This window comes from Amblyomma mixtum, chromosome 1 (assembly GCF_055824585.1).
Source record: "Amblyomma mixtum isolate Tamu chromosome 1, ASM5582458v1, whole genome shotgun sequence".
Lineage (NCBI taxonomy): Eukaryota > Metazoa > Arthropoda > Arachnida > Ixodida > Ixodidae > Amblyomma > Amblyomma mixtum.
The window spans coordinates 219,906,834-219,930,456 of NC_143012.1; the positions used below are offsets into that span (position 1 = coordinate 219,906,834).

Genomic DNA, 23,623 nt, shown 5'->3' on the forward strand with positions numbered 1-23,623 from the left:
GATGAAACAGTGTCGACATCAACAGCAGCGGCCTGAGCGCCGTCCGCGTCTACATCAACAGGACGAAAAGAACGCCCACGAAAGTACACTAACCACAGAGGGAAGGCAGCAGAGGAATACTGCTCGACGGCTGCAGACGCGCGGCAGCACCATCAACGACCACCGCTACGTTACAAGCACGGCAAGCTAGTCTCAAACGGTTGAGGCATCAAAGAGACGTTGAACTCCGAAAGCGAGAAGCGGACATGAAACGGCAGAAGTGTGCGGCCGACGTCGAGTTGCGAAAACGTGAAGCTGGGGGAATTCGGTGGCGTCGTGAAAACGATCCCGAGTTGCGACATCGAGACGGGAAGGCAACTCCGGGGCATCGTGAAAACAATCTAGAGTTGCGACATAGTAAAGCGGACGCAATGCGACAAAGGCGCGAACAGGAGGCTTGTACGCAGTCGACAGCAGTACACCGCTAAAACATTTCAACCACGGGACAATATTGATTTCGCATTCATACACGCAAGCAGTCCTAAGCGCCTCTACCGTATTCAGTAGCGTGGCTTTTTGGGCTTGTTGGTACATAGTTCCAATACACTGTAGCGCAGCAAAAGACGAGGACACAAAAGACGAGACGTGGTGTTCGTCTCTCGTCTCTTGTGTCCTCGTCTTTTGCTGCGCTACAGTGTATTGGATCTACCGTATTATTTTACAAAATGACGTTGTTAAATTCTCCGGAATGATTCCGCTAATTAACAAGTTTCCCATGTTCCACTTCTTCACACCATGTAGAGCACAACGCGTCGCTTTTCCGAAAATTGGATTGCACCGCCTTTTTTTTTAAGTACTGCATCTACGTGGCGCACACAATGCACCATGCCTACTTTACATATGTCTCTCCCTCCCACAATCTGCTTTGTTTCTGCGCAAACTTAGAAACCAACACTCGGAATTAATGGGACACTCAGAACAAAGCCGTCCAATTATGGTTCTCAGTAAAAATCGGTTATCTGGCTATTTTGGTCGACGTTCACATTTGTACAACAGCAAAAGACGCATCCACCGAGCAAAAATTTCATTTAATCATCATTCTAAGAGTGGGTTGAAGCTCATGGTGTCCTTAATGTAAAGGACGGGTAGCCACAGTTTTGTAGTCAATGGCGGCGAAGCGCTGCCTCAGAAATCCGCGTCCAAAAACCGCTGGCGACACATACATTTTGCTTGTGAAATCGGTCGGTAGTGGCGACACCTGAAATCGTGTAAGCTCAATTTTCTGTGAGTCTATTGTGTTTGTGATTAGAACGCGGTACTCCATCCACGCAGGCCAAGCTTCTTCCTGCACTCTATGTACATTTATTTATAATCCACGCCTGGAAAAACAAGGATCAGAACTATTCAGAAGGTGGACAGCTGTTTCGAGCCACTGGAAGTTTTTGTCCCGCTTGAACGTAACCGGACAACGTGGTCGATATGAGACATCATTGGGTCGATTTCAGACGGCGTGGTTTCAAACAGATTGGCTACCGCCGGAAAACAGTGGAGCAATACTATTCTAGCCTCCTTCTGTGCGGTCAATATGTGCAGATGTGATTAACAATGCTGCATGAAACGATTTCTGCTGATGTAATGATGGCGATCATGTTGAAGGCTTGGGTCATAGTCACTCTAAACTAGAGCTGAGACAGGTGAGACTCCTACATGACTGGCTTCGAGTCCAGTCGTTGTGTGTGCCTCGTCTCTCCTTTGTCCCCGTCTTTTTGGCTGGTTTTTCTTAAGTAAGCTGTTTTAAGCTGATAAAACGGCGAATGCCAGCCCAGTTTCTTCATTTGAGGCGTTTCACAGTAGTGTTCATAGCGAAAAATGTTCTAGCTGAAATAGATTCTCACGTGTTTTCCTGGCGGAAAAAAAAATGATGCCAGCAAATGTGCCTGCAGAGTTATGGCAACGGTGGATATGCTATGTCTGCCATCTTTTTTATAGTGGACTCCTCGAGCAAGGAGGTTAAACCAGTGCCTGCCGCCAGTGCTAGGCTATTTGTGACAAACTGCTTATTCCCCATAAAAAAATGCAAGAAAGCAAGCAGTTTTTGCTTGCCTATACCAGACATAAGTACAGGCAAGCAAAAACATTTTTTCATCATAACTTCACACATGGACAGCCAACCTTTGTAGTCGTGCCTCGATCGAGTAACTTCTTGATTTTTTAATGATTTTTTAATGATTTTTATATCCAATATATACTAAATCATTGTTTGCGTCCTTTATCTGCCATGTTCGCAAACTAAGCACTTATTTCTAAAAACAGTACCGCAGAACTTACGACCACGCATAAAACCTTGACGTTCACCTTCAATGAAACCTAGCATGGAATGATCACAGTAATCTAATTTTAGCTTTTACTAACCGCTTCCTGGATTGTTTTAACCGCCCTATAAAACAACCTCTCCTCAGCGGAACATAAGCTGGACGCATTAATCTAATTCATTCCAAACTAAAATTTTGATCAGCCATTATTGACTCAAACGTTACAGTACTAAAGCATCGTGGTTAGTTGACGACTTTGCGCACCCGTTGGAAACTGCCGCGTTTAGCTATTTTTCACAAACTGCCTCACCATTTCTTTATTCACGACTACATTCAACCCCCGCCAGTGATCTCCCCGCTTCCCGACCACCCGTCCTCAGTTTAATGCGTCATCTGTCGCACATATCAATTTTCAAGATCATTCATACCGAGCACTGTCACAGAGGAACGACTTATCACGTATCGCAAAAGAACACGAAGCCAGATAAATCTAAAACATTAACGGCTCAGACACTGTCAATTCCATTATATTTTTGATGTTGTTATTGGTATGAACAGGTCACGTTTCGCTTTGCAGCGCGCTTCTTTTTTTTTTTGGCTCGCGCTATATCTTGCTTACGCATGCTGATTCCCTTTGGTGCCGGACTGCATGTTCACATTTCCTTTTTTATGTGTACCTTCCCTTGTTTTTGTACTTTACTAGTATATTCAGATTTGATAATAATGTTTATGCTTAATATCTTCGCATTCGCTTTTTACTACGCCTTTCCGACCTCGTCCTTTAAAACGTTTGTATCTTAGTCCTTCTATTCTATTTGATGTGGCTTCCTATACATAAGTCCTTTTTTATTTTGCTTGCATTCTTTGTTCAGTTTTATACTACATGTAATTATGCTCATGCACCCTCATCTATTCCCCTCGTGCAGAGGGTGTTTGGGGCCAGCAGGAGTATATAAATAAATGATGAGTGTCTTTCAACCATCCAAACTCTGCCTTTAGAATTTAAGATAGCGGTGGTCCTTTTGCAACTCCTGCAGTTCTGTTTCATCTGGCTGACTGCAGATGATGTGAGAGTCTAAATTCCCGCCTTGCAGCCATAGAAAAATTCGTAAGGGTAGAAATACAAGTACAAAAATTAAAACAAGAAGCCTTTTTAAAGAAAACATGAAACAGCAGCTGCCTCATAATATATTAGTACACTTTTGTTGATATTTTATTCTATCTATTCCGCAGAAACTTTGGAAACACTAAATAATAGCATTTCAGCTTCACGGCCAGAGTGAAACCCAAGAGAAAATCAATTTCTCGCTCACCTTGAAAGCGTTCATCGGGTCGATTTCAATTCCGTCGCCCGAGCGGCGAAGTCTAGTGACGTGGGCAACGAGACTTTCCTTTTTTTTATAGAAAATAAAGGAAGCAGCGTAAAACAGTCCCCAAAGCTTGGTCTTTTCGTTGAAAGTACACCTCTTCGCCATCTTCACCTCTCGTTCCAAAAGGTGGGAACGCAATTTTCGCGTGCGAACGAGATTAAATATGGACGCTTTCAAATATTTCGTGAATCTCTGAAAGGGAAGGACGGAAAAGAGGAGGCTTGAAGTGTGCCCGCATAAAAGTGAAAAGGTGATTTAAAGGCACAAGGGGTCAGCCACCAGGCGAGAAGAGATTGTCTCTTGAGGTAAAATAGACTTGCTTGATCAAGCTGCAAATGTTGTTTTGCGCGTACAAAGCGCGCTTTCTTTCGTGCTATGTTTCTATTACCACCATATCCCGATCTTCAAGGGTAAAAGCGAGATAGGTATGGTTTGTTTAACACAGTTAGTTGAGTTAAAATCGCCGAAGCTAGAATTAGTGTAAGCTACAGTTAAGTTGTGTAATATTGAGCGCAACGGGGGGGGGGGGGGGGGGGAGGCGGGGGGGGGAATTAAATCTTGTCTGCATTGACAGTGTAATCAAGATTAAATTCACAAACAAAACCAAGGCTTCAACTATAAATAAAAATAAATTTTCACGAGGACAGTAGCTGTGTTCTGCGATGAGGAATATATTTTATCTTGGAAGTTTTTTAATTCAGAAAAATTGTGTAGTAGGCATGTTACGCAATACATAGTCATTCTCGCCGCAGCTCTCAAAAGTATGATCGCTGATCTAGTTTTATGTGCAGTGTTTTAGCTCCCTTGGGCTGAAAACAATGCATTGCTCTGCATAACTCTCTTGAGCTCCACCAGGTTTGAAATTGGCACATTTTACTGCCCCATCACGACCAAGGGATGACCTATCTGGCCCTCGTGATAAAAAAATGGGACTGCCCATGAAATGTCACGCAATCAGAAAGCCTGCTTATTCCCGCCCCAGACGCAGTTCCTTTTCAAGGCATCTTTATACAGGATACTCTATGCAACGAACAACCTTCTATTAAGAGCTAGGGGTTGGCCCTTGCCCCAGTTAATTCTCGGTATTCGATGACAATTTGGAATATCTGTCATGTTCTATTCAAGCTTGTAGCAGATTGATAGACGGCCCTACATCTAATGCAGCAAGGGAAGCATGACCTTTAAATGCGCGGAGCAAGCTGCAGCTACTGACGGTATTATCAAGCAAAACTAGCCTTTTATATTTAACCCATCAAGTATTTCCGTGTCGTCGAGAGCCCGCCAAACACCCAGATCGCATAGAATACATGATGCAAGCCCTGGAAAGTTCGCGCAGCTCTGCGGACAGATAAATTTAAGAAGCAACTCCCATAAAGTTCAGATCGTAGAAGGGAATCAAAGGTCAAAGGCAGGTAAAACGATTTTACTTTCTCGGACTTCTAAATGGAGCACAACGAAGGCGGAAAAAAAAACTCAAAAGAGCAAATAGATGTCATTGCAATAGATCTCTCCAAAGCATTCGACAGAGTGTGTCATGGCAAACTTTTACACAAATTGCATGAGGTGGGTATCGATGTACAAATAATTATTTGGATTCAGGCTTACTTAAATAACAGAGAACAATTTGTACTAATAGATGAAGAACGCTCATCGACTTCATCGATATCCTCTGGTGTTCCGCAAGGGTCCGTTCTGGGTCCTATATTGTTTTTATTATATATTAATTATATTGCGAATGACATACACCCTCTCGTCGAAGCGCGCTTGTTTGCTGATGATATTGTGTTATTTTGTCGCGTAAAATGCCTGCAAGACCAGGTTCTATTGAATGACTCCTTGAAGGTTGTGTATGATTGGCGTGTGAAATGGGACATGAGCATTAATTATGATAAGTCAACGTCTATGATTGTGTCGAACAAAAAGACTTCATTAGTGTTCCCATACATAATTAATAACAGAGAACTAAAGCGTTCTAGTAAATTAAAATATTTAGGTATCACGATTAGCCATGACTTAAACTGGAGTGATCATGTGCAAAACATTTGTGGAGCAGCTCAACGAAAACTTGGATTCCTAAGGCGGAAGCTAAAAGATGCACCATCGGATGTCAAACTACAAGCATATAAATCTATAGTAAGACCAACTCTGGAATACGCAAGCATAGTTTGGGATCCGAATCAGAAATATCTTGTAGATAAGGTTGAACGTGTTCAAAGATTGGCAGCAAGGTTTATATTTTCGTCTTACCGAAGAACGCAGTCCGTATCAGAACTTCTATTACGAGCACAGTTACCAACATTGGCTATTCGCAGAAAAATTGCTAGGCTAAAGTTTTTTTATCAGCTTTATCACAATATGTTCAATCTGGATTCCACCTTGTACTTGCGCCCACCCGGAAGACTTTCATCGCGTACTAACCATCCCTTCGCAGTTAAGTCATACATGCCGAGAGTTGATCGGTATAAGTTTTCGTTTCTGCCTAAAACAATTATAGAATGGAATAACCCTGACCAACACGTATTCAACAAAACTTGTTCACTTGAAACTTTTGTAAAAGAGCTGGAACTGTGTTGTACTGAATGACTATACCATTCCCACCCTGTAACAGCCCGCAAGGGCTAACAGTATTTGGAAATAAAATAAATAAAAAAACGACTGCGCCAGCAGTGCCAGTGTCGAACGCCATTAATGCATAAAAAGCTGCCACCGAGAGCAAGCCTGTTACTTACCACGCTGTAAGGCTGCTAGAGCTGCGGTGTACCAGTGGTGAGTGGTGCTGCCGCAATGAAATCATGACAAATTACAGAATAGTGGATCAATTTGCCGTCAAACAAATGAGCGCGAAAGCACCACAAGGACGCGAAGACTGCCTGCAGTCGGTACTGGGCAAAAATGGCTACAGTATTAGGGTTGCTTACGTAATCATTAACAGTGAGTCTGCATTGCACGTGAGCTGGAGAAACAAATGCAGCCACTCGGCGCTAAAATAGTTTGTTACAAGGAACACACGAATGAAGAAGAATGGTGATTCAATAAAGAAATTACAAACGCAAGCGGCTTCTAGAATACTCTAAGGTAACCGAACGCATACTAGGCAAGGTGATGGTATTGATACTTTGTTCATTTGTTCGTTTAGGTTGTCAGGTAACTGCTTCAAGACAACAACAAGATGGTGAATTATCTTGTTCACAGCCAATTGTTATGCTTCCTTCCAGCTAAAAAGTCCTGCTTCAGTACTGAGCTCTTCATGAACGAAGCTCATGCGCAAGATCAGAGTAGATGTGAGTTTTAAGCTGCGTTCTATATCTTTTAGCCCAAAACTGTGGTTCTTTGTGGTGGTTCTTTTAGCCCAAAACGGTTGCAACATTGCACATTAATCTGAAAACTGGGAACATAACCAAGTAGCCGAAAATTGCAGTGCTCAAGAATCCTGAATCTTTTGTAGACCGTCATTTACTTCTTTCAATGCGCGCGAACAAAATGATATATAGAAATTTACGAACAGCCACCGCTCGAATATAGCGTTCCCAACTGTTTCTGAAAAAGGCAGGCTTCATGAAATAATATTATTTCAGTTAAAGCTAACTTCTACCTATCAGTATTCAGTGGTAAAATTGTCCGTCTCCCAACGCTTGCGCAATTAAAAATTCCCAAATGCCGTTCTCAATTTTCTCAGTGATGTAAGCGATTAACACGCTAAACTGCATGTCGTGCAACAGTTTTTCCACGAAAGCTGTTTTGTGATTCATGAAGTGTCAGCTGCGCTAAGAAAATCATAAAACTGAGTGCTCAGTTGCTGTACTATGTGAACCTCACACAAACTACGTCATTTCATAGTTCCAGATTATCAAATAGTCCATCGCGTGGATTAGATAATATAAGCCGTCCTGTCATGTTTTCGCCAACTGGCAATAAATATGTTTTCCAAATTTAAACTAATGTTGTCTCCTGAAGCATATGCTTTGTATTTATTTAAGAACCTGAAATATATGCACCACTTTCCAGCCATCAAGTTGGTCGCTCATATTTTGATTGAACGACCTTTCTTCATCGCTGCTGGAGTGCCACAATTTTTTTTTCTTTAAGTGCATTAACCATGATTAGGTGTTGCTGTAGAGAATACGTTCGGACACCAGGGATCCTATAAGGTTCTGTCCAGGTCACGACAGTGCATGTTTTTAATCTTTAAATTTTTCTTCAGATTTACAAAGGCTTGGCGAAACATGCGGAATTCAGATTCCGAGCAATAGCAACTTGTTGATTCTTGCGGCCATCACGAGGCTGCTTTCTTTTAGGGGAATAACTGTGATATATATTAGCTTCAATTCGTAAGCAATGCAGGCAATGAAAGCGGCCCTCACTGTTGATGGCTATCAAAAATTTTTTTCGTGGCATTCCCAAATGCAGCATTTCAGATGATATAACTATTTTGAAGGCCACAATAAATCTGAATTACTCTGGCACAGGAGCATAACCGAATACGGCATGAGGTTATACTGAAGAAACCATATACTGGAGAACATACAAATACATTTAGCGAAGGCCTTGTGAACGCAGTCAAGTACTGTGGCAATGCAGTAACAGCGGGATGTTCAGGGACCTAAACAAATAAAATCAAGGAGGAGTTCAAGAACAAATTTTGTGCATCTAAAGAAGAGACGACACCCGTGATCGTAGTGTGGTGAAAGTTATGCGACGTGATGTGCGTGCTGACTGCAAGAATTTCATTTGCTTCTGTTGTGCAGCGCTTCCACGCTCCACTCCGTTATTTATGCGAAGTATGAACATTAGGTCATATTTTTGGTCATCCCATGTTCGAGCCCAGAAGTCATCACTTGGTCTTGCCAAATCCAGTCTGCTACCGTGGGTACTGCTTCGGGCGTCGATTGCTACTGCATCCCATGTATCACCACTCCGGCATATTCATGGTTTCTGTCTACACTAGCGCATGCCCCATCCATTGTACTTCATGAGCACTTAATTAGGCAGTCAGGTGCATAAAACAACCTTTCAACAAACTTTTAATTGACAGCCTAATTTCTGACAGCGATGACACTTGCCAAGCAACTGCCCTAAAGTGCGACAACTGCTGTGGCTGTCACCAATCTTCCTCGAATAACAGGCCCCACCTAAAGAAGGGAAAGGCAGTGCAGAAGATGGTGTGAAAACATTCTACGCAGAGAAGCCGAAACTAAGGTGCGACGTCATCGTTTGCGTCACCGAAGATCTTTTATTAAAACATTAAATTTCATAGGGAGAAACAGACCCTCCTGAAGCTGAGGAAGTGCCGCCGTCCTATCTGCAATACACTGCACGGGCCGTTACGGCGCTCACTTAGTGGTTTAGGGTGTCACGAAGGAGCTGTGAATTTTTCGCCAGCGTTTTTCGAACCTAGCTCTAAGCACTAGGAAGCTTCCTTCTTTGTTTCTCGGGATTAAAATTTGGGTAGATATCTAGCCTATTGAACACCGTCAGTTTCGGTGTACACTTCGCCACAGCTTCGGAACATTGATAGACTGAATCTGCATAGCATAACAGCCAGAATCTGCATAGAATAATGCCTAGTCCGGTCTATATTTCTAGCAGATTCTGAAAAAGTAACTGAAGTTAAAGTTGTATGTCGTACGCCTAACAAAAAACTTTTATCATAATTCAAAGCCCAGATGAGTGAAAGAGATTTTGCAAACACAGAAATCACAAGTGTCTGGAACCGCAATTAAAATTATTTTATGTTGCCTAATCGAGCGCAGCATATGACGGGCTATCGCGGCATTAAAAACCACAAATCCTGCAAAAACGGCTATAAAGCCGTGGCATCTAATTGTCTCAGCCTGCAGCTATTTCCGCTACAGCGTTACAGACATCAAAATATTGGACTCGTATTTGATGGAGGCCCTTCTCAGACTTGGAATGAATCTCCATCCTGCCAAGTTGGCCCCAACGAGCGTTTCAACGGTGTTTTCACTAATAGACCGTAAAGCTGGCTTGTTTGCAGTAATACTCTTACTGCGGCAGAGCACGCTATACAGAAGAGCTTGTATTTGTCGAAAGGCTCTCGTATCGTACCCAGGAGGAAAACGATTTTCGGAACGCATCTTCACGCTTTGCCAAGTGATTAAATCTTGTTAGATTCTTTGTGCAGTTCCTTGCGACGCCACCTCCCCTCCTTAAAAAAAACTATAAGCTGCTGCTTTCTGAACCGTACACTAGACTAATGTTACCGAGCGTTTGCCACCTGATTAACAGATGCGGAGAAAACTAGAAGTGCTACGAGAAGCAATCTGCTGATATTGTGATTTTAATAGTGGAATCATGATATGCGAAAAATATGTGCTCATAAATAACTTCCCTTTGAAAGAATGCGCTCTTTCATAATTAGCGGGTACGGATTGCGCTTACGCTCTAGAATGTGACGAGGCACGTGCGCGTAACAATTTGTGATAATGCGAATATCTGCCAGAAAAATTCGCATCGAGACAGCGAAAAAGCCCTCATCGCGATTTCATAATGTACACAGAAGAATCTGTTTATAGGGCTTGTAGGAGTGAGACATGTGCACGGCCGCCTATAGCAAAAAGTCAAAGGAGAAGAAAGCTACAAGTTCCGTCCACAACTAACAAGGCTGCCAACTCAAGTCAGAGGGCCTGCATGAAAAAGCAATAAATCATATGTGCGCTGGCATTTCTTTCCCTTATATCTTCTGTGGGCTCTCACCACCAAACCACAGCGCCGCGTGCGAGCATCGACTCGGTGGAGTCGGATGCTGGCAAAGTAAAGGAAAAAGGCGACGATGATATATCGTTTCCAGAGGGGCGCTGCTCGATAACGAGGTTTGCTTCCTCAACTTGGCAATCGTGTCTCTAAGTCTGTTTGACTGGTCCCTGGCAACCGCACCTTGTTACTCCAGTCCTCATAAGACACAGCAATGGTATCGTTTCCTACGACCGACCGACTTCTTATCATAAATCATTGACTGCAGCTTACACGGGCTCCAACTCTTTTATGGATCTTATCGCCGACTTGCTCGTTAGTGGCACTCCTGCTCGTCATCAGGTCGAAACTCTCATTCACATTATTGAGTTTTACTGTTTATGTGGCTCCGCACGCTCTCTGGAATGCTATATTTTTGGGCCTTCAGGTTCAGAACAGCATAAAGATATATACGAAACTGTGTTGAAAAGCAGAGTCATTTTCTGAATGCAAGTTTTGTTCCTAGATGAACAGGAAACATATAAGCCAGTACGGTAGTGCCTGCAGACATTATCAGGTAGACGATTGTTCCTTCTGCTGATCTTATAGCCAAAGATGTGGATGGTGGGGACGCCAGAATGACAGTGATAACTATCATCGCTGTTTGTGAGCTTTTTGATAGTAAAATAAACTGTACTCCGCGACAGTTTACCCTGGCAGTGGACCGAAGGCTGCAGAGACCAAACACGCCTTTTCATTCAACGCAGCCAAATGTAGTCCACAGTTCCAGTTAATACTTTCCGCTCAAAAAAATATACAACAATGATAACTCACTATTTATGGCATATCTCTCGATAACTGAACATTTTCAACATAGTCACGGCAAAAACACTCCTTTTGTTAACAATTTTCTGAGTACGTCCGGTAACACGCCGCTTTCATAGGCGGCGCCAGCTGCACTATCATAAGGGCGAAGCCACCGCGCAGCGAGCAACGTGAAGGGCGGCCATACTGCGGCTTAACTATTGGCGTAAAGGCAGAGTTACAGACCCTACGACTTTTTCCCTCTCTATTCGTTCGCAAATATACTGTTGCCGAGTAAAGTACCAACAACGTAACATTGCAAATTGGGCTTATGAGCAACAGTGAACACTGGAGAATATTTCGTGTTCTTTTGCTGCTTTACTGACATGCTAAACTGGTGGCCATTGTTTGGATTTACCTTATCCGCAGTAACCGCAGGTGATCCCATATTATTCGCAGTCGCACTCAAATTTGAAGCTTTTGATCTTAAGATAGGAACTTAATTCATGCCTGTACAGTCAAAGAATTGCATTCTAATTTTTGTTTGAGATTGCTGTCAATTTATTGACAACGAGCAAAGTTTTCACTTATCACTACAATAGAAAGGCTGGCACTTTATGCTGAAGGCAATGTCAGCAAGGAAAATTTATGCAGACAAGACTGGAGTGTCTATAGAAACAGTATAACTTCGTAAATTTGGACCTCAAGGGTACGTAAAAAAAGTCTAAGTATCCGGATGTACGAATACACAAATGGCCTCTCTAAAACTTTGACAAACAGTTCGCTTCATAGCAGATATATTTGGCTAAAATGTGGGTGGTGGTCATCTGCTCTTCGGATAAAATCTGAGCGGGAACGCTCACTTTTTGGCAGCTACGTCAAGTATTTACTGCATGCACACTGCCGCGGATGCCAACAGAGAACTAGTCCAAAATGTAAAAGGACTGCACGACATAGTTTGCGGTGCGCCGCGCTAGCACTGGAGCCTGCTTAGAAGTGATGTCACTGCATCTGAACAGGTTCCATCGCACAAACTGTGAACAGCGAGTGACGAGCGCGTAGCTTTCGTAGCACAGGAAAAAAATGAGCCGACGCTGAGGCAGTGATCGAATATCGAGCGTTAACACACCTAACATAGGTGGCCTGTTCGAATCCCTGCCGTCACCTAGACTCTAACTTAACTTGCAAGTTTCGCGACATCGTATGCCACCACCCCGAGCATTCCGCGACAAGAGGTTCAGCCGCAATGTTCATATGAAGATTCGTAAAGACGTGGAATCAGCATAACTCGGAGGATCGAAACACGACCAGTAGAGCTAATACTCTACAAAGACGAACTGGTGTAGAAGCAAGGGAAACATGCGGAAGCGCTATAATGGCGAGGCGTCTGCCGTTGAGACAAAGAAAGAACTAACGGCATGCCAACAAGCGCCTTTAAGTGACGAAAACTACACTCGGCTGGCCGATGCCCGGTTGGGTCACTTTCGCCGCGTCTGAGAGCAAACCAACTGAAAGGTGAAACCGACAATAATCGGCCACATTAGTTTTTGATCACGGGACCTTCCTAACAACGTAACGTCCACCGTTACGTTAAGTTTTGTGGGCATGCGGTAGCCGCACCTGACAAAGCACAGGGATATTTGGAGAGTCATGGGAGAGGCCTTTGCCCTGCAGTGGGTGTGGTAAGGCTGATGATGAAGATGTCTGATTTCACGTAATTAAGGTTCGAGAAAGGTGATCTGGATATCGGTCGTTGTGCCCAGTACAGCGGGACACAGCTCCCTACCGGAAGCCCGTCCTAATTAAAAAGTGTGGAGTAAGTAACGACTGAATTAATGAGTACCCGCTCCTAAGACAGGTATGGTTGTTGGCCTGAACTTCGCGGGAAGTCTGAATCATCTCCGTTTACAATTTAAGGGGGTCTGAATTAACGAGGTTTTGCAGCACCGACTGTCATAAAAAGTTTACTAGATAGCAAGCATCTGTTCTCTTGCCATCAGAATTTTCACAACTCTCAAATATTGCTACACAATTCTATATGCAGTGAAGGGGCTTGAAATCCACAATATCTGACAGGACATGAGTTATATGGACAAAATGTAAATAAAACAAAACAGAGGTCCTTTTTAATATTTTCTCTTTTGACGCATTGGCATTTTTCAGGAACTAGATGCTGCGCTACAATTTAACCAACATGGGGGCGTTACTAAGAACTGCTTACGGAATGAGCCTTGGCATACATCCCACTTGAATTAAATTTAAAAGATAAACTGGCGCTCGCTTTTTGGCGATGGCAGTCTCGTGTTAGGGGTAGTTTACCGGTTACTGTCGCTTGAGTTCGAAGTGGTAAAGCTGTGCCCTAATGCGATTGTCATGCGGTCAAATTGCATAAACCAAATACGAACGTTTGTTTGCTTGTGTGCACAGGTGGAAGACAAAATCATTGAGATTGGACTTTTCTGCGTCGCTGTTTTATCTGAATACTTAACTGCACCTTGTGCTTGTAGTTTCTCTGTAATCAGTCCATGAAAGACATGTATTGAATGCAAGACTCCTATAATATAAATGCTTACGTTTTGTTCCATTCGGTCCTTACTGTCTGTCCGTCTGCTAAACTGCGGCGACAGCGGGTTCCTGGGCCAACGGTAGTGCAAAAATATTCATAGCGAAATGAAGTTCTAATGAAACCATTATATCACCCCTTATCGCTTTTCTATGAATAACAAAGCATGAGGCTTCCAGTTACGGAGACAGTCATTCACAATGTTTTTGTGGTTCCAAATGTGATCATTGCTCGTGCACACTCCGCGGTGTTTCGTGACAATCACGGCTTCGTGTTACTCCGGCCACTCTAGTGCCGGCAAATTATATTTTGAAGGCTGATTGTTTGGTAAGCTGTGCGCAGTCGTCCAGGAAATGTACGGCTACCGTTCGGGAACCTACTGTTACTATGCTCTCTGCGCCATTCACGTGCAAACGTCCGTGCAACAGCACTCCTAAAATATATTCTTGTGCACAACTGTGGGGGTAGTGAGGTATGATTGTTCTTAAAAGCGGTGTCGTCGCTTCGGCGGACGTGGTTTTGCGAAGCCCATCTCCTCTTTCAATCTTTCCTCTGTCGTCTCTTTCAACTCTCCTCTGTCTTCACGTGGCAGCGACAGTGGCTCAGCTCGAGCCAGTGGGAAGGCCCACGCAATATCCTTTCCATTCTTCCGTCAGTCAGAACAACAACTGACAAACAGCGCCTGGATGCGCAGGTGTCCGACATGCAACGGAGCAAACGACATGGTCTTGCACGCGCCAAACTTTCTGGGAACAGTTCGCGGCGCCACCGAAGCACAGTATCGATTATGCTAAAATCGCCAATAATGTGCGGGCTCTTCTAAATATGGTACAGGTAATGTACTGCAGTACGTTGCCTTTTTGTTGACATTTTACAGTTTACAAAAACCATAGTACCAGAAAACGATTGCATCAGCCGGCATCTTAAACTTGAGGTGTATCGACACTTATTTTTAATGCAGAATAAGCTGTGTGCTTTCCTGTACAAAGATTTGATGGGCGTCACTGAAACATCAGACCATCACACAATCAGAAGTGAATAAGCTTCACCATCCAATGATCGACTCATGGGGACGTCCCATGCAGCAAGTGGACAGCAAGCGAACAGTCATCTTATAATTGTTGACATACTGCTGGACAGCACTGAAAAAGAAATGAAAGTGCAATGCCATCTATCTGGCTGCATAAGAAAGGCGAACAAAGAGTACGAGTTTGCTCAAGGTCAAGTGCCGGATTCTGTTTTCTTACATCTACGTTGCTGGCGCCTTAGCGCGTCTTCTGTCCTCGTCTTTCGCATCCTAACGCAACAGAAGCATGCTATTCGTTGTTTCATGATGCGCACAAAGCTTGAGTGGCAGAATATTCTCGGGCAGTCTCACTGCCACGAGGTGAAAATAAAGTTGGAGGAGATTTACTGCCACCCAAAACTATAAAGCGCCTTGCACCAGGACCTCGTAGCGAAAGAAAGTTTACAAATCTGTCTACCTGTAGAGCACTCGTAAGTGTCAAATAAGTACTGGGTATCAAAGCTCACTTAGGTTAGTAACTTAAAATAACGGGTGCAGGTGGCTGGAACGAAACTACCCGAGCGGTCACCTAAGACAGACATGATTGCTTTTATGTTAGCTTGTCAAATAAAGTTGTTAATATCACAAAAGCCTAAACCGAGATGGCCGTACAAAACACGCCAAAAAGAAATAAACACGAAGAGGGCAAAGAAAAATTTAGGAATTGTATTTTTATTTACGAGCATGTCTGTTTATAAGGACATTTTGCACGATATCAAGAAATTTTGCACGATTTCAGTTTTTTTCCAGCGAGGGTCGGTGTTTCCCGTAAGATTACTGGCTATTTTCACAGAAGGCCTAATTGAACCTTTCGAAAGTCACCTTGCTTAATGACCATGGCAAGGAATGAGACTTTGAACGCGGCCAGCATGATCTTCGTAGACCTCGGGGATGCGTTATATTTAAAAGAAAAAGACGCTTTCGAGCAAACAAGCGCTCTTAAGGAGTCAAGAGACCGCTCAATCCAAAGCGATAAACCCCATGCTGGTGACTGATGGGCGACCTTCGTATGTAAGGTGCGCTTCGAAATACCACTTGGGCAAGCATCGATCTTCATCTATCAACGCCCCTACGACAAAGTGGCGCAGACGGAGACAAGAAGCGACGCAGGCGCGCAAAGGCCGCGCTGTTGTCGCGGGGACGAAAGCAAACAGCCAGCTCTGCAAGAGAAAAATAAAAAAAAAAGAAAAAGCCGACCTACCCAATCTGCAAGAACCCTATGAAAAACTGCAGCACCTTAAAGTAGTTTGCGCTGATGACACTCTGCCGTTTTGTGGTGAGGGCGTCTTTTTTAGAACGAAACGACAGGAAAGACGGTCATGAACACCGTGAGGGAGCTTTTACGCAGCCTGAGCCCCGGATGTAATGGTCCCTGGCTCCATCATTCTGGCGAAGAAATTGGGCCTCGATGAAATAGACGCTGAGGTGGAGCCGACGCTATCAACGTGTCGTTGCGTTGCATAGAAAGGCGATGCCAGGCTCGAAACTGCTCAGGATATTGGCTTCGGATATGCGTCCACTGACGCAGGAGCCATATATCCTTAGGCTCCCTCTGGCCGCTATCTCTCCTCGGCCAGCGGCGCTCAGGCCGTCACTTAAGGTTCTGCACAAGTGCGAAAATGTGTTCTGTTCTTTCTTCTTATGACCTTGTCATTATAGTCGTTATTTTCAGGCTAAAATCAACGAAGAAAAATAGAAAGGAAGAAAACATTTGTCTATGATATTTAGGCATCTAACTTAACTCATGAAGCCATGAATCGAAGCGAATAACCCTCGACATAGATGACTAAACGTGAAAAAAGCGAAAGGCCTATTGTGATGTCATCGGGTAACAAAAAGTGAGTAGTGTTCTTATCACTGTTTTGTTTTTCTTTTGACTTCATGAAACTTATTCGGTAGGCGCAACTCAAGTGGACCAATCAACCCAAGAAAACTTGATTGTCTTCAGAAAATTTCCTTCACTAGGAAGAAAAACCCTCAGGACGATTATGAAGATTGTAAAATACGTCATTAGAGGGCAACTGTTGTGGATTATTTCTGTGATATAATTATTGTGTATCTGTTAAGCTAGCCGAAAAGACATGCGAAATATTTTCTTGTAGATTTTTTTTTTCTCATTCAAAATTTACCTAGAACACGCCAGAGGCACCGAAGAAGTCTCGAGGGGGATGATGTCAGGAATTTGATACATTATTTGAAGCGTTATATCAGTCATGAGCTTGGTCCGGGGTCACACGATCTGTGAGTATTCACGTGATATGCTACAGCACCAACGCCTTCCAACCGGCAAACGAGCCAATCGAAGGTGCGCTGTAAAACTCCACTTATGAGCGACAGTATCCGTTTCTTGCACTGTGCACATGCTTGATGGTAACCTTCGCAACGTCACTGTGAAAATCGCAACACCCTGCTTCGAATTGTATTCATTTAAACCAGTATTCTATATAGGTTCGGCATGGCGATATTTGCTTAGTGAACAGCGCAGACTATTGGTTAAATCAACATAATCATCAAAGCAGTCCAAAATTGCAGGCTTCATTTAGTGTCATGGGTCAGCTACTGCCTCACACGAACGAGTATCACGCGCGAGGTATGACAGGGTCACCAGTCATTTTGGTAGCGAAAGCTACATTGGCCACGAACTTGCGATTTCGCGGTGGCGGTGCTCCGAGGAGGCACAGAGACCGACCTTGAGCCGTTGCCTAGCAACTGCCGCAGCTGGCAGACGACGCGCGCTCGCCGCGCCATCTCGCATTACGTCACACCGCGCGCCTCGCCGCGGTTTGGTATGACGTCACACCGCTTGCCTCGTCGTTGCGCTCGCCTTAGCTTTCGCTACGTATATCCTTACATAGCCAAGCTGAGCCAGTGCCAATTTCTGTATAACTGCGCTTTGTAAGCAAATCGAAACTTTGAAGCACATCCGTTCTCCCGTTTCTTAGAGCTGATTGTTGTATACGGAACTCCGGATTACGGAGAGAATTTAAATTTTGCAGTCTTTTTGTTTCTGTAGGAAGGAAAGTCGAACGTGTAACTTATCTTGCAGCATTTTCCTACTCACAGTTTTTTGTTTTACTATATGTACGATGCATACGCAATCACTATCGCTTAGATAATCTGTACTACTTAATTCAAGCGAAGACACTAGAACTTAACATGACAGCGTTTTTCTACAAATGTTTCTGTCAGCTGGAATAATCCAATGGACTTCACGTCAGGTGGAGTAAAAAAACCTGTGTTCAACTACCAGTACGGATATACACGCAAATGAAAAAGAGCAGTGCGGGCCTCTGAGCGTGTTGCTGCAATTTTGGCTCGAAACTTGGCAGTGCACGCTTAGAATTTGTCTGACTCCCCTGCAAACGAAACTCATGTGGAGAAAAATAAAAAACTTGTGATAAACGAAAAGGTGAGGACCAAAACAGCGATACATTATTTTACACGAGGCACTGTAGAACGAAGGTTAGCTAGCGAATGACAAGGTCACCTAAACTTGAAATAAACTCGAATGTCAGGAATTGTGGGCACTTCCCCACACTGCATTTGCTTCCTCTTCGTCGTGCGATCGTTTCGTAATTATATGAACATGCCAGTATAATATTTCCTGTTGCCTCACTTTTTCACGTGTGCTAGCTCGATAATGAGCTGCTTTTCAGACATGTCCACGGTCCATGGCAGGGACAGAAATCAGATGTTTGACAACAGGTCCGGTTCTATATGCCCAAAGAAATGAAAAGGTTTACAGTTTTAAGACAGTTTTACGTCCCAAAGCTACTCAGGCTATGGGGGACGACGTTGTGAAGGGCTCGAGAAATTTTCACTACCTGTGGTTCTTTAACGCGCACTGACATCGCACAGTAAACGGGCCACTAGCATTTCGCCTACATCAAAATGCGACCGCGGCGGCCGGGATCGAAACCGTGCCTTTCGAGTCAGCAGCCGAGCACCGTAACCACTGAGCCACCGCGGCCGCCTAATGAAAAGGGTATAGATTCATTTACAAAGTATAAAACACGTATAAACTACGCAAACCTTTTTACATTATCTAACGAAAATGTCACCCAGGTCCTTTGGCCGATGAACCTCAATGACTCCTCAACGATTTCATCTTAAAAATGGATGCATCAAGGCAGTAAAGTTCAATTTGGAGGTGAATTTGTGGCCTACGTCACAGGATGGAGACAACCATCACAGGTTGTTTTGGTGCCTGATGTCACGCGGCGGAACGCGGTGGTATCATGGAGCGGTTCTTCCTGGCCGCCGTGATTCGTAGCGTACCACGAAGTTTGTCACTGAAAGGATGAAGTATAGGTGGTTTCTAGCTATCCCTAACCAAAGTATGGCACAAATAGCGCACGTTCCGTTTTTCCTGTAAGTTGAAGATGAACAGCAGAGTCAATTTGTTCCTGTGCCTTAATTTTTTCTATGTGAATTCGGGAGTGATAGAAAATAACTGGAATCATCCCTTTTGTTTCTGTGCAGTACGGCTTCATCCACTGCGCTCTCGAAGACCTTGTGACAAAGAAGTTTGGAGCAGAAACATGGAAAGAATTGCTGTAAGTCGCTACCTTAACCCTTGTTCATCAAAAAATTGATCTTTCGGCAAAGCTTACCATGCGCCGCTAAAACCAACAAGTCATTGTTACCATCACTTCCTGCTCTCGTTAAGCCATTTAACAAAAAAATATGTGAAGGAAGTCGGTGCCGTCTTTACTTCAATATAATGACAGTTTTCGCGAGCAAAGCCTGTACAATGCGCGAGGGCTGGAAGCTAAAGGCCCGAGGTAACTGCCATGCAAAGAAACTAAAGACGAAAAGGAGTGCTTTTCTTCCATCAGTCTCTATGCGTCTTTGTCGTGTTCTGCATCTAGTAAAAACACTTATCTAGCGCACAGTACAACTGCAGCGTCTTGAATGCCAGCTTATTAATTTTACTCAAGATAATTTTATTAATAGTATCTCTCCAGCTCTTACCACTACGCAAAAGTTGTATCTAACGAAAATACTTGAATTGAGGGGTGCGCAGCGACCTTAAGAAAGTAAACTGATCGGAGTAGCGTTAGAAGGTACGAGAGAGCAGAGTGGTTTAGAACAAGCGCTCGTGAATGATAGCCTTGCTGAAATCAGGGCGACAAAAGCTACTTAGCCGCGTCATGCAAGAAAGAGAAAAGATAACCTATTGCCCAGGAACATTCTGGAGTGGGTCACAAGAAAATAAATGTAAGAAGGGATGGCAGAGAATAAAGTGACGGTACGCGATTAGGTGTGAATGTGTAGGAAGGGATTTGGCTCTGTTGGAGTACGTGTGGCCGCCCTGCCTCCGCCCCTTTCCCGCTAGTCACTGCCATTAATTTCTAGATTAGGTGCTACTGCAGAATAATGGAGAAGCTTTCATCATGCAGCGGTGTTAGCCGTAGTTTTTTCTACGATTATGATGACCACGAACTGCTATGTTAGTTTGTTGATAAGATTTATAAATTTTGTCATGGGTATCAAGAACAAACAGCAGCCACATTTGAAGCAAACGCTGATGAACAATTGAAGTTCGCCTTTGTACTTGCATAAGGTATTCTAAAAAAAAGGCTGCATTCATGAGATCATAGCATATACAAGCTAGAAGAATCCAAAGCATCAAATAAAGGTGTCGGCTTCACCGACTGCATTCGAAAGTAACATGCTCTGCGTCGACACAGTGTTTTCTGCGTGTATCCCAGAGGCTTGGCTACACTACCCGTTGCTTCAAAAACAGCGATCATGGAGTATTTTTCGATGTGGACGTCAAGAGGTTTGATTCAGCGGTGGGAAAATTTTGGATGCCAATTTTTTCATCATAAACTGCGTCTTTTGCAGATCTACAGACAATAACATAGCCAGAGAGATCCAGGGAATCGATTTTTGACAAGAACGAAAATTGGATGGATTAGTGCTTTGTTCTCATTTTGTTATTCCTGTGGTGGTGGTGTCTCCTATGCAGGGAGAAGTCCGGGATCACGATGCACGGGGCCTCCTTCTTGATGCACAAGGTGTACACGGACGAAATGACGCTCAAACTGGTGGGCGCCGCCTGCGAGGTACTCGGTGAGTTGGCTGCCATCTTTTTCTTTTTTTGAGAACAGCACTTCAAGAAGATCTCACGGCTTTCGTTTACTGTGCACTGTAATGGCGCACCTTCTGCGCACTTGTGTAAGGTTGTGCGGAACAGGGTTAAAAAAAGACTGTAATCGTAACGACAATCAAAATTTCCTCCGAGCCTGAGTGGTTTCCAGCGTTTCACTTTAACTGCGTTGTACAACTCCACGATAAGCTTGTGAACAAAATATTCCGCCTGCAGAAGAAAACAAGAGGTTATGAACGCGCTGCGCAAATATTGAGTCCATTGACCTATCGACTGAATTCGCAATAAGTCTACGCCATTGCTCTACAATTTGGTGAGAAGTCGGTTTCTGCCTTTTTCAGCGTGTTATATGAGTATGTGTAGAATCGCGAAAATTTTCTTTAGTAATTCGGAAATATAATAACGCGTTCTTTACGTAATGTGGCACCACTGCTGAAGCTCATAGGTACACAAAACTGATGCGGTATTACATATAAACCTGGCATTAATGAATTGAACTCCTGTGAGCTAAACAGATACTTTGCAACATGTTCCTTGTATTTCTACTGAATACAGGTATACTCTTGCTATAGTAGGCATAACAGAATGGGGGAATTATGCATGAAAGTCGTTTTTGCTCACATTTTCCTGTTTTTTTCAAGCCCTGTAGCGTCAACCCCTGTAGGTCTACACGCATTCTTATCCTGCCCAGAGTAATAAATTAACCGTCTGGTTGGCTGAGGGCGCAGAAGCACAAGCAATTTTGGAGAGCTATGTCCTCGATTGAAGCATTTAGATTTATGTCCTTGGTGTAAGCCTTAAAAGCGTCTGATATTTTTTCAGTTTTCGCCGTTAATTTGCCACAAGGAGCGCCAACTGCAAACTATGTACGCTATATGCACCCAGAACGGTCACTGGTTGTTATTTACATTGCACTGGCTATTTATTATTTCTCCACCGCTGCATTCTTATAGACAAAAGCAAGAAGTAAAATTTGGCGTTTTAATGTTCTTTTCAACGTTCGACGTCGCCGTCCGCACACACAGAGTTGAGTAGATTCGTGGGCAAATACCTCGGTGAATTTCTGTAATTCGTCTTTTCTGTTCGAGCCGCTTAATGTAAAACAGCGGAAAATTGCTATCGGCTACAAGTCTTCCCCCCAGTAGTGCACTGCTACTTATCAAAACACTCTTATGCGGAAACACTGTAGCGTTTTGCTTTCCATAAAAGGTAATGCTCTAAATTTCTGTAAACATCTATGTTTACTTGAGTAGTCAAAATATTCTGGGGTGCGAAGACGGTAGAAAAAATACGGTATTAGTGAAATCATTGCTAACACATTTACAGTCAACAGTTTTAATAAAAACACAGTGCGACATCAACAAAATTGTGTAGAAAATGTAATGCATCTGTTAAAGCATTCATTTTCATACAAAAAGTTGATTTTTCTCAGTTTACATCTCTAAAGAAGCAGAAGTAAAGATAGCTATTGTGAGGCCTTTCAATCAGTTTATGTCGCCATTATCATGCGACTGCTAGTTAATTCTTCTCCAAAGATAATAAAGTCCCCTTTACACCAAGCTGAAAAAACTGACGTCTTTGACTCCACCTCGCGCTCAATACCCAACTAATCTGTTGTTTCCTACAGTCCGCTCATGGAAGGCGCAGTAGAGAAATTCATACTCATCTAGCCATGTGGAGAGTGTTCGATGATCCTGTGCATTTATTTAAATGTTTTCTTATAACGGATACTTCCAGACTCGTCCACAGTGACTGCGAACAGCAGCGCCTTCGCACTGTCTCCTGAACAAGCCCGCGTGATGTGTTTTTTACATACAAGACAGTATACGCTTGAAAGTATGAGGCCTAGAAAGTGACAGCAGTGGGAAACAAAAGATGACGGCGGACGGAATAGGGACCAGGACAATTTATCGATATCCAATGACTCTATTTTGAGCCTTCTCCATGCACGCGGGAACTATCCAATCGGAACGGACCGCTAGACGCGGAAAGCACAGCGTCCACACGGTTTCTATTGCCCTGGTTGATAAATGGCTGGCCTTTGTGTGTGTGCATATGTGAATGATTCCTTTGCTTCGGACAGGATACGTGTAAACACATACCTGCGTGCCACTCCCAACAAAGCTCTTGGTAGTTCAGCGCTCGACGTTGTCATTGATCGGTCCGTGATCAGTTTTTCGCACTTCACTCATTTTCGGGCTTGTCTCGCCAGTGGGCGCTTTACCCCATTAGTGTAATAATAAACTACACCCGTCTTCCACGCGGATATTTGAAAGTCACACTTGCCTACACAGGTCTAGACCTGGACACTTGCCTGGAAGCATTCGGCGAGCACTTCCTGTACTTCTGCCAGCAGCATGGCTACGACCACATACTGCGTGTGCTGGGTTCCAACATGGCCGACTTCCTGACCAATCTGGACAACCTGCACGACCACCTGGCTTCCACGTACCCCGGAATGCGGGCCCCATCCTTCCGCGTCACGCCGGGACCCAGTGGTCAAATTCTGCTGCACTACTACAGCGACCGGAAAGGTAGTGCCTGTCTATTACCCCCCCCCCCCCCCCGCCCTCCTCCCTATCGATCAAAGTAGACAGTTTAAACTGTTTTTGAGAGCTTCTGACACTTTTCGTAAAAAATAATCACCAGAATAAAGAAAGGACGGCAAAGACAAAGGCCCTACTGGCAACTCGGATTGTTTCTTTATTTGTCTTTGTCCTTTTG

At 43.8% G+C, this 23,623-nt stretch overlaps 1 protein-coding gene across 1 annotated transcript in view; it reads left to right on the forward strand.

Annotated features, from left to right (window-relative positions):
- Positions 1–23,623, forward strand: part of LOC149370943 (guanylate cyclase soluble subunit beta-1-like) — a 129,143-nt gene that overhangs the window by 59,468 nt on the left and 46,052 nt on the right. The window contains exons 2-4 of the mRNA XM_089563870.1: positions 19,267–19,340; positions 20,759–20,862; positions 23,194–23,433. Of these exons, the coding sequence (XP_089419996.1) occupies positions 19,267–19,340; positions 20,759–20,862; positions 23,194–23,433 (418 nt within the window). The remainder of the gene's footprint in view (positions 1–19,266; positions 19,341–20,758; positions 20,863–23,193; positions 23,434–23,623) is intronic.